Source organism: Rutidosis leptorrhynchoides, chromosome 8, assembly GCF_046630445.1.
Source record: "Rutidosis leptorrhynchoides isolate AG116_Rl617_1_P2 chromosome 8, CSIRO_AGI_Rlap_v1, whole genome shotgun sequence".
NCBI classification, from domain to species: domain Eukaryota; kingdom Viridiplantae; phylum Streptophyta; class Magnoliopsida; order Asterales; family Asteraceae; genus Rutidosis; species Rutidosis leptorrhynchoides.
Genome location: NC_092340.1, coordinates 86,069,058 through 86,080,851, shown reverse-complemented (window position 1 = coordinate 86,080,851; position 11,794 = coordinate 86,069,058). Strand labels below are relative to the sequence as shown.

The following is an 11,794-nucleotide window of genomic DNA, read 5'->3' as shown; positions in this document are numbered from 1 at the left end:
AAAATACCTAATGAGATACATACTTATAATAAAATCATGTTAACTATATATATAACCATATATATGTCATCGTATAGTTTTTACAAGTTTTAACGTTCGTGAATCACCGGTCAACTTGGGTGGTCAATTGTCTATATGAAACCTATTTCAATTAATCAAGTCTTAACAAGTTTGATTGCTTAACATGTTGGAAACACTTAATCATGTAAATAACAATTTCATTTAATATATATATAAACATGGAAAAGTTCGGGTCACTACATCATAAGCTCTGCTTTTTATGTCTTCCAAACAAAGCTTATGACTTGGAGCTTATTAAAATCATAAGCTCAAGCTCTCATAAGCTCCAATAAGCTTCAATAAGCTACTCACCCAAACATACCCCTAGTTCATAAACTCCAGCTCTAGCTATAAGCTCCAGCTCTAATTAGTTTCACCTAAACACACCCTAAGACCAGTTGTAACGGGGTGGCTACAACCCCGTTGTAGCTGAGCTGGCATGCCAAAAACGCCGAACACATCAAGTATCGCAGCGTTGAATCGAAGTGTTTAGACGGCGGCGGTGGTAATCCAACGGAAGAGAAAACGTACGTTGTTATGTTTTTATTAATTTTTTTTATTTTAAAAATATTATTTTTACCTCTTTTTAATATTTACCCAATTATATTTTAACACATCATTACAATACTCCTAATCAACACCAAAATTCAACACAACCACTACTCCACTCACTAACACAACATGTCATAGTCAGCGAAAAAGTACAAAAAGTACACAACACGAACTCACAACACGGACAACCGCTACAAATGGTGTAAATAGAAAAACACATAACACCAATATTTTCAACATATAAGGATATAAGTATAAAATATATTGTTAAATGTCAATAACAGACATGAAATAAAAGAAAAATGAGAGATGCATAAATATACGAGAAGCCTTGAAAGTTGAACCGAAGCTGAGGCTCGGGACACGAACCTGTCATAACAGTTCCTCACACCACAATTTCCCGCTCGTATCTGTCTTTTTCCAGATACACGCGCTCACAACAAATACACGCGCTGACACACTCACTCACTCTTATTACTTGCTTATGTTAACAACAACTAGGGGGAAATTGCCATATCTTTCACCTACAAAAACACGCCCAAACATCTTCTCAACTTCAATCCCTGTGTCAAATGTTGAATAGTTTTCCATCAATTTCATCTTCCAAAAATGGCAAAGTAAGCTGGATTATGTTATTAATTAATATTACAACTCTTTTAATTTCTTAATTTTTGGGGTTTTTTTCCGGCACCAACTGACCGATTTCCGATCGTTATCTGGGTTTACCTTTCTAGGGTTTACTCGTTAAAACCTAACTGTTATTTTACATATATACATACACACATACATATACATATATATATATATATATATCTTCATATATGTATTTTTGTTTGTTACTGTGTATCAGCTGCTTTTACTTGTATCCGAGTATTGAATTATTATAATTTACTTAAAGGGGACTAATTTATTAAAGTAGTGAGCTTGGTGATTAAGAACTCCATAGATACTCAAAAGTCGTTCTTTTTTTTTTTTTTTTTTTTTATAAATAATCTATAATCAATAATCAAAATGAAATGAAGCGGGTATCCTTTATCATTTATGCATAATAAATGGAATGTGTATAATTATGAGCTATGATAAAGCTATGATATGATAATAAGGCATGATAAGGATGTGTATTGCACTATTTTTCACTCTCTGTTCTTGAGTTTTGTTAGTGTAGTTTAATTGCAGCTTTACTGTGTCTTTTTAGAAAAAAAATTAGGTTTGCCTGATATGGGTCTATGTCAATTAGTCATTTTTATTTATTTTTAGGTGGTAATTTGAGTTGTTGGACTACTAGATAGCATCTAATATGCAATCAAACTTGCCATTTATGTCATGGTACTACTAGAGTACTAATTGGACCTTCATTATACTATTTCCAAAATTATCCATGCTTTCATCATGCCAATAATTTTCCATGGTATCTTTGGTGAACACTATATATAGTTGCACATTAATTAGTTCAATACTTCAACTGCATTGTATGATTTTGTCTTTTTGGAGTACTGGTTTGCTCTGTTCCAACGGTTTGCAGGGTTTTTGTAGAGCTTGGGGTTTAAGGGCCAGGTCAACGAAGTTGACCCGGGTTGTGTTTTCCTTTTTTCCCCAAAAAAGATAGTTGCTTTACTACATATGTAATTCATTATACACCTTTTGATGTTTTGTAGAAGTTGGCTTGTTGATGGGAGAACTATTGCAAGGAAAGTGAAAACTTCTACTCTTCCTTTAGCACATCAGATCAAGGATGGTGGAGCGACCCGTGAATGCCCGCGATGCCATGTCAGCATCGATAATAGTGATGTAAGATATTCACCAATAAAATACATCAAGTTAAGATGCATTTAAATCTGCTGCAAGCTAAAAGTTCACATCTTTTGTAAAAATGTTTATTGCAGATTTCGATTGAGTGGCCAGGGCTACCTGTTGGTGTGAAATTTGAACCCAGTGATGTTGAGATTTTAGGACATCTGGCAGCAAAATGTGGTATGGGTAATGAAACACCACATCAATTTATCGATGAATTTATCCCTACCCTTGACATGGATAATGGTATATGCTACAAGCATCCTGAAAATCTTCCTGGTGAGTAAACTACTCATGATGTAACAACGTACTAACGTCTTAGAAATTACATAGGTTGGAAAGTGGGAACGGGTCGGGTAAAAGGTCAAACTGGGTTTGGGTCAATATAGGTGATTTTTGATTACGGGTCAGGCTGAGTTGGCCCGAAAACTGTTTGTCAAAAAATGATTCTTTATAAATAATTAAAGTAAACTATGATAATCATATCTGACCCATTTGCTTTATGCTACTCTCTAGTGGTGTTGAACCCGTTAGAGGTAAAAAAAAAGTTTCAAAGTTTCACACGTAAAGTTAATGAATGTGAACTCAGTTGATTGTTTTGTCGAATGTGGTTGACGCAAGTTTTTTTTGAAACTTTGACTCATTTGACTTGTATATATAGGTGCTACAAAAGATGGAAACAGTGTACATTTCTTTTATAGGACCTCAAATGCGTACAATACTGGTCAAAGGAAACGTCGCAAGATCTGCAAAGAATCTGATTTGACCAAGGATGGTGTTCGTTGGCACAAAACTGGCAAAACGAAAGCTATTATGCACAATGGAGTCCAAATAGGGTGCAAGAAGATATTGGTCCTTTATGGCACCGCAAGTGGGGGTTCAAAGCCTCATAAACTGAACTGGGTCATGCATCAGTATCATTTAGGTATGGTTGAAGAAGAAACGGACGGCCAATACGTGGTTGCAAAGATATCTTATCAGCAAAATAAAGAGACTGAGAAAGTGGACGATAATCATGGTGTAAATGATGAATTAGATTCGTGGTTACGTTTAACGAGTCCGAAAACTCCAAAGACTGATGCTCCTGATCCTCCGCGACCCGTAAAGTCTGTTTCTTGTGATGATGTCACCACCAATTATGTTCCCCATTCACTAGTTCAGGTTGGTTTTTATCTTCTTTTAAGTTGAGTTGGAAAAATGGGCCGTTCAAGTGAATACATAAGTACGTAACTAGTTAGTATTGCAATCTATGATTGATTTGCGGGGAGATCCTCTGGATCTAAAGCACTTTTTATATATATAATTTATTTAATGTAAAAAATATTTGCAGAAGATATATTCACAATGTTAATCTAGCTATTTGAATAAATTGATGTAGGAGGCTTTATGGGTCACTATTATACCTGGAAAACGGGTTGTTGGGTCAGGTTGGGTCATGGGTCGAAACGGGTCATAGGTCGAAATGGGTCGACTTTTAAACAGATCGAACGGATTGGGTCAAGATCCGGGTCTGGTTGGGTCGAGACCCATTTTCAGTTTTTAAACGTAGACCCATTTTCAGTTTTTAAATGTAGACGCGAAACTTAACCCAGTTAGCAAGTTAGAGATAAAACATTACCCAAATTGACCCATCTGGTGAAGATTGCCACCTATAGTTTTTTTTTTTTATTTCTTTTTTCCTGTGCGTGCTCTGACTGTTGTTATTTGATGGTGGATTAGGAACCAGGGTGGTGTGTTGAGCAAAACAACCTTCCATCAAATGCTGAATGTAACAATAATACTGAGTTGCCCACATGGGAAGATGATTCACAGACGGTTGATTTAGCTGCTTATGATGACTCGTTGTTCTGCAATGAGAATCTTGATAGTTATGACCTTTTCGGTAACTCAAAACTTAATCATGACTCTAATGTCATCACTAATGATGCACCAGGAACCAGTAGAGGTGCGAGTTGTGCTGATCTTGACAATCTGGACTTGGGTACACCACCAGATTTCAGCCTTTCTGTAAGCTTGCTATCCTTTTTATAATTTTGAAAAGAAAAATTACTTTTATATACAATTTATAGCTCTTGGAAACACTTAATTTTGCATAATTGTATGCGAATAAGGGATAATTCGCAGAAAAGGTGAAACCCTTTTTAGCAAAATTAGGACTTTTATGCAAAAACAAGTGAAGTAGCATACTATTATGCGAAATTATCCTTATTGTGTGAAAATTTATCCATGTTTTTGTGAATTATTCTTTTATATTATTACTTGTAACTTTTGTTATTATCCTACATGTGCAGGACTTGCAATTTACATCACAAGACAGTATTTTCGGCTGGTTAGAGCGGCTGTAGAGTAAGGAAATGATGTGGGCTATCGAGGGATAGTAATGTTTCTCTTCAGTTACTTTTTTGCAAATCTTGAAAAACAAGCTAAAAGTGTGATGCTACAGTGTTCTCTTTTTTGAAATAGCTTTGTTTGAATATGATGCTGGTGTACGGAGCATTGCGATGAAGTGTCTCGAGACTCTGTTTTAAAATTTGTGATCTCTAAATTACTATATGTATAGTAGTACAAATATGTTTTTGTAACTTGCATCTGCTATGGTTTACTGGTGTTTATACACACCTTGGCTATCTTGATGGCTATTTACAAGTTAACTTGATGTGACAAGTAATGGTGACTATTTGGGTTTTATCTTAATTGGGTCAAATGATCAATTGAAAATGTTTTGCTACATATATTTTTGTTTTACATGGTATAAAAAACACTTTACCCCAATATTCTTATATATTTATTGAAAGTGGCCGAATAATTTAAGATATCACAAAACGAAAAATGAGACTATTAAATTGAGACGGTTGACGTATTATTATTGTAATGTATGATGTATATAAACAAAAAAAGTGTGTACGGGTTCATCCAACCGTATAAAATCCACCAAATAAAGCCCTGCTTTTTGACAAAAAAAAACAAAAAAAAACAAAAAAAAAACTCGGTGCATTTTCATTCGCCTACCCATTTTGCCACGATGTTAATTCAAACAGACAAAATCATACACTTTGCCCTGCCTGCCCATGTTACCACACCGGAATCCCATCACCCACAAAACACAAACATACCCACGCAGCATTCAAGTGTACAACATACCTATCAGTGTGGAAATATAATATTTGAAACAACCTAAACTGGAGGAATAATGCAAGCAAGATGTTTCAGGGATTAATATATGATAATACAATTAGGAATTAGGTTAGGGGCAATGATCTTGGATAGGAGCATCCAATCACTATTGTAAAACATCACTTTCTTTTTAGTGCCGAAAATGAGAAACACTGTCATCTTACATCCACTATAATCCAGGAAAATAGCAAATAAATAAGCAAACTTCACTGCAACTACCATTCCTCCCTAAACATCTCTTGTTAACTTCAAAAAGTGTTCTATCATATCCTTCAAAACAATAGACCCTATTTTAATTTGCATTTGTTTCATTGTCCACAAGATGCAGATGATGAATAGCTAAAGCAAAGCTTGTTGGTCTTTTTTACAATGTTTATCTAACACAAATTGTTTTTATGAACTTCACAAATCTACAACATAATGCATAACAAACCGCTCAATCAATAATTTTTACAATATCTCGATTACATTAAAACGCTTGCACAAGATAAAACAAGCTGTGATATATGCTATGCTATCTGGATACATTTACCAATCTTCTTCTCTGATGTCAATAGCCAATATCTGCTTAATCATACTTAAGTCTTTGACAACCAGTGAATCTATTATCTATCTACCCCAACCAACCAAAGTTATATACCACAACAGATTCTTGGTTAAGTCTTACTAACTTAAAACCTCATCTTCGAATAGCGAAGTCATTACTTCTTTCGAGGACGGGTCCCAAATCGGTAGATCAAGAAACGATTGCTTCAATCGTTGTTCTTCGACATTACATAGTTTTTCAGCAATATCACACAACCTTGAAATCTCACTAATAGTAGCTTCCTGATCTTCAACCTACAATATAACCAATTTCCCCCAAAAATTATATTCAAAACCCTAAATAAAGACTGCCAATTTCTAATCTCCCTAAACTCCCAATAACCTAGAACTCAAAAATTAACAAACTAGAAAAATAAAGTTATCGAATTTCCAACAAATAATAAACAAAGCCCTAAGATGTTTCGGGTTCGCGTTTCGGGTTCCATTTTGGGTTCGCATTCGATTTCGGGTTCGCATTTCGGTTTCGGGTTCGCGTATCACGGTCGCATTCCCGTTTTGGATTCACGTTTCGATTTCGGGTTTGCGTTTTGCGATCGCGTTGAATTGCTGAAAACAATTTGGCTACAAAAAACCCTAAAATATACAAAAAACAGAAACACAAATGCGTAGCTATGGTGCTATACCTGAGCGAGAAGGGTATCCGTACGGTCCTGGTAAGTTGAATCCGATGGATTACGTGGTAACACATTGACCGTTTGATCTGACACTGACAATAAAATAAGTTGGGATTGATTTTGGGTACGGTCTTGTAATGCCTGCAAGGTGTTTGATAAAAGTTCCCAATGGTGGGTTTCTTGTTCGTACTTTGTTTTGAGTTTCAATAACGTTTTCTTCTTTCTTTCTCTACGAGCTTTTGCTTCAGCTGCCGGATCTGGCGGTGAAAAGGCGGCAACGGCGGAATCAAGATTTTGACGCTTTTGACGCTTGTAGACGAAACCATCGTCGTTAACGAGCTCCCAGTCTTCATTTGTTTCCATAGATTTAAAACTGAAATTCGGAAATATTTGAATTTAAGAAGTTGGGAAGTGAACGAGCGGTGTTGTATTTGTGGCATCGTGAAAATATACTGTATTTGGCATCGTGAAAAATGAAAATATGAAAAAAGAAAAAACTAATAAATGCTGATTATATTTTATTTATTTATATATACTAACAGCCACCATCTTTTTGGTCGTTTAGGACCAACAAACAAAAAAAACGACACACAACAAAACAAATGGAAAAAACCAACTTTCACCCCCCAAGTTCTAACAATATGCAACTTCACCCCACAAAACAGGGGTACAAAATGTCAAATCCTTATTTTAATTAATAACCTCCACCCGCTTTTTCATATACACATATCTTCCCGCTCGGTGCCAGTTAAATTTTTCCGAGACCACCGTTCAGCTTTAAAAAATCTCAAGAACCCAACGGAACTAACTACACGCGAAACGGACATCGTTAAAAAACACTAAATAACGGGCCCTATATTCTCGCTCGGTGCGAGTTAAATTTTTCCGAGACCACCGTTCAACTCGAAACAATTTTACGAACACAACGCGACTAACTATACGCGAAACGGACATCGTTAAAAAAGCTTTACATACATATACATACACGTCCAACAAACAACCCAACCTACTAGATATATTAGGTACCAAACAACGTATATCCAAATTCGACCGCGCGTCGAATACAACCGCAGCAACGCGCGGTCGAATTTTCTCTAGTTACTATTATTACTAGTAGAATGATCCGTGGAATCACGGGTTTGTTTAAACGAAACCGTAAAATCAAAGGTTATTTAAAATAAATCTTTTAAAAAATCTAAATAAAGAATTTTTATAAAAAACGTTCATTATTGTTAAATGTTAATGTATAGAAGTTACATATTTACTACTATGATAACATATACAATAAACCCATCTTGACCAAAATGCAATTCATCATTTGTTGATCTATGCATTATTTCTTCATCCACCTCATCTTGTACAGGCAAGAACCTGAGAAAAATCCATACAACATAATATTAAGTCCATAATATGATCACAAATCCCACAAAAAATTCCATTATGTCAAAATTGCAACCACATAACACATTTAAATCTAAGTACCTTACACCATAGTGATTTATAATAAATTACACATTTAAATCTTAATGTTTTGTACCTTACATCGATTCTACGGGTTTGTTTAAAAGAAGCTGTTTAACTATTTATTTAAAGTCATTTAGAATATACTCCATATAAAATATAAAAGCATGATCATTAAGAATATACTCCATATAAAAGTATAAGATAATATTGAATTTGATTGATTGTCTCATAACATACAATACATCGTATATATACAATACAAAATAAATCTTTGCCTAATCAAGCTATCCTCTGTCTAAGGTCATAAGATACATTCTATATATAATATGGTTGACTTGATATCCATTCTAAATATATGAGATGATATTTTCGGATGATATATGCTGGACAATATACAGCTAATACAGCCCCTCAGTTTGAGCGGGAGAGAGGACGGACGTTCAAACTGGCCCGGAATTCTTCAAAGAGAACCCGAGGTAAACCCTTAGTGAATATATCCGCGATTTGAAACCGAGTCGGGATGTGAAGCACACGAACCTGGCCACGTGCGACCTTTTCTCGGACAAAATGTATATCCATTTCGATGTGCTTTGTACGTTGATGTTGAACAGGATTACCGGAGAGAAATATAGCGCTAACATTATCACAAAATACAATGGTGGTCTTCGATAGAGGACAACGAAGCTCCAAAAGTATATTACGTAGCCAACATGGTTCGGAAACGACATTAGCAACTCCATGATACTCAGCCTCGGCACTCGAGCGAGAAACAGTAGGTTGGCGCTTAGCAGACCATGATACAAGATTACCACCGAAAAACACACAATAACCGGATGTAGAGCGTCGTGTGTCAGGGCAACCACCCCAATCCGCATCGGTATAAGAAACTAAAGAGGAAAGGGAGCTCTTTGTCATGTGTAACCCATGGGAAACGGTACCACGTAAATAACGAATTATCCGACGGAAGGCTTGCATATGGCATTCTTTCGGATCGTACATGTGCAAGCACACCTGTTGAACTGCATAAGAGATGTCAGGCGTAGTGAAAGTCAAGTATTGGAGTGCCCCGGCCAAACTACGAAATTCCGTAACATCCGAATATGAGGGACCAGCTGTAGAGCTCATTTTACCATTAGTGTCAACCGGAGTTTTAACGGATTTGCAGTTGTGCATACATGCGTGACTAATAATGTCCTCGGCATATGTTTCCTGACTTAAGAACAGCCCATGATCAGTACGTGTAATGGAAATCCCAAGATTGTAGTTAAGAGGACCTAAGTCCTTCATGGCAAATTCACGAGCAAAAAGGGATAATAAAGTAGCGCGTAGCAAATCCGAAGAAGTAACAAGAATAATGTCATCGACGTATAATAATAAGTAAGCAGTATCGTTCCCACGGTTGTACACAAATAACGAATGATCCGATTGACTGTGGTGAAAACCAATAGAAGATGCAAATGTAGCGAATCGTTAGTACCACGCACGAGGCGCTTGTTTCAACCCATATACTGATCGCTTTAGCAAGCAAACGTGATCCGGTTTGGTAGAATCCCAAAAACCATAGGGTTGATACATGTAAACTGTTTCGTTCAAAGAACCATGAAGAAATGCATTCTTGACATCTAGTTGATTTATATTCCATGATTTAGACAAAGCAATAGATAAAACAAGTCTGATCGTAGCCGGTTTAACAACTGGACTAAATGTTTCATTACAATCAATACCAACAGTTTGCGATCGCCCATTGAAGCGTCCCGTTCATATCGAATATAAACGTCACGTACTCATTGGTGTCATTACGAGGTATTGACCTCTATATGTGACATTTTTCAAAATCTGCATACGTTTTTATAATACAAACCAGAACCTTTATTATAATCGAAGGTTCAAACAGCATAATAATGATTATCGTTTAGCGATAATCTTAGTTTTACAAACTTTACATTTGATAATAACAATACGATTTCCAACATATTTCATATTACAAATCTTCCGATATGCAGTTTTATTTTTGACACAAATATGCATACTCCAAATCCTGCTTAAATTCGGCATAATGCAGCGGAAGCTTTTAATTATCACCTGAGAATAAACATGCTTAAAACGTCAACATAAAGTTGGTGAGATATAGGTTTAATGCTAGCAGCGTTATAAATATAGACCACAAGATTTAATATACATAAACGTTTTAATAAAAATATTCTAAGTGGTTGAGCACTTGATAACCATATTTAACATTTAATCAACGTCGCATATTCCCTTTATTATGAAATCTCACTACACCGTACCAAGTGTAGTCACCGAAACGAAGTACTGTGCAACCGTTGAATACTGGTCGTCCAGTCCGGTTGAGATTGTCAGGCCCGATAGATCTATCAACAGGATTCGCGTTTACAATACCTCATGTAAATAGTAGTTACCAAGTTACAGGGAAGTATGCTAGTGGTACAACTCAACGTAGAATATATATTTTTAATCACTTGTGTCCATAACGTAAATCATAAAATGCATGTATTCTCATCCCGAAATATTTAGAGTTTAAAAGTGGGACTATATACTCACTTTTGCCTTGAAGATATATAACACGACCTGGTCTCTGATAGATATCACGAACCTAACCATATATTTAATATATCAACATATACCAATAACTTTCAGGCTTCATAGTTCAGCTTCCAACTTCCTAACCTCGTTCCTTGGACAACACTCGTTGATTAGCATTGTTTTGAATTCTTCCCATGGAGTATCATAAGCTACATCTCCTCCTACGGCCTTCACATAGTTTTTTCACCACGTGAGTGCACTATCTTGTAAGGTTCACGATGCATACTTGGTCATGTCCTTCTCAATACAACCACTGATTTTAAACACAGACTCAATCTTTTCGATCCACTGGGTTAAACCGACCGGTCCTTCTGTTCCACTGAATGAAGAGGGCTTGCAACCTTGAAAAGTTTTGTAGGTGCATCCCACACGAGGATTTGGGTTAACTGCAGCACCTCTTGTAGCCTCGACCCATAACATTCTGTCATTCACTCGCTGATTAATGAGTTCCTCGATTTCTTGTTCCGTCATTCGGTTCAATCGCGCCATAATCTTCAATAAGAATGAAAAAAATAATTATTCATATGGAATATTATAGATGTAGTGTGTATTTACAGTACATCGTAGCTTATTAATAATATGAACCAGTTATTATTATAAAAGCCTTTTCTTCTTATTAGCGTTTTATCATTATATCTAGGGTATTACCTACCCGTTAAAGTTCATACTTAATAGCGTAGTACGAAAATCAATTACTACCACCCAAATAATACTCAACCATGGAAAATTATTGCATTTCGCACTTCATTATTTTACATATGCTTATCTTACAACAAACATTAAGCAAACCACACTAGTAATATTATACAAAACATTATACGATCCCATGGTTTAAAACAACAGCGCATCATTTAACCCAAAACGTTTGTGTTCAAAGAAATCGCTTAAAGCTTATCCTGGCTGTCTCCCTGCGTTTTGGCTGAGGGACC

At 35.9% G+C, this 11,794-nt stretch overlaps 2 protein-coding genes across 2 annotated transcripts; one reads left to right on the top strand and one right to left on the bottom strand.

Annotated features, from left to right (window-relative positions):
* The first annotated feature begins 2,256 nt into the window (after nucleotides 1–2,256).
* LOC139864797 (SUPPRESSOR OF GAMMA RESPONSE 1-like) lies at nucleotides 2,257–4,899 on the top strand. The gene is made up of 5 exons (XM_071853367.1): nucleotides 2,257–2,400; nucleotides 2,496–2,682; nucleotides 3,065–3,564; nucleotides 4,123–4,410; nucleotides 4,695–4,899. The coding sequence occupies exons 1-5, from the start codon at nucleotides 2,257–2,259 to the stop codon at nucleotides 4,746–4,748; spliced, it is 1,173 nt and encodes a 390-aa protein (XP_071709468.1). The 3' UTR covers nucleotides 4,749–4,899.
* A 1,117-nt stretch (nucleotides 4,900–6,016) lies between these two features.
* Nucleotides 6,017–7,205, bottom strand: LOC139861200 (uncharacterized). Its single transcript, XM_071849507.1, has 2 exons — nucleotides 6,807–7,205; nucleotides 6,017–6,417 (listed from the first exon to the last, which is right to left on the bottom strand). The coding sequence occupies exons 1-2, from the start codon at nucleotides 7,158–7,160 to the stop codon at nucleotides 6,244–6,246; spliced, it is 528 nt and encodes a 175-aa protein (XP_071705608.1). The 5' UTR covers nucleotides 7,161–7,205; the 3' UTR covers nucleotides 6,017–6,243.
* Between the last annotated feature and the right edge of the window lie 4,589 nt (nucleotides 7,206–11,794).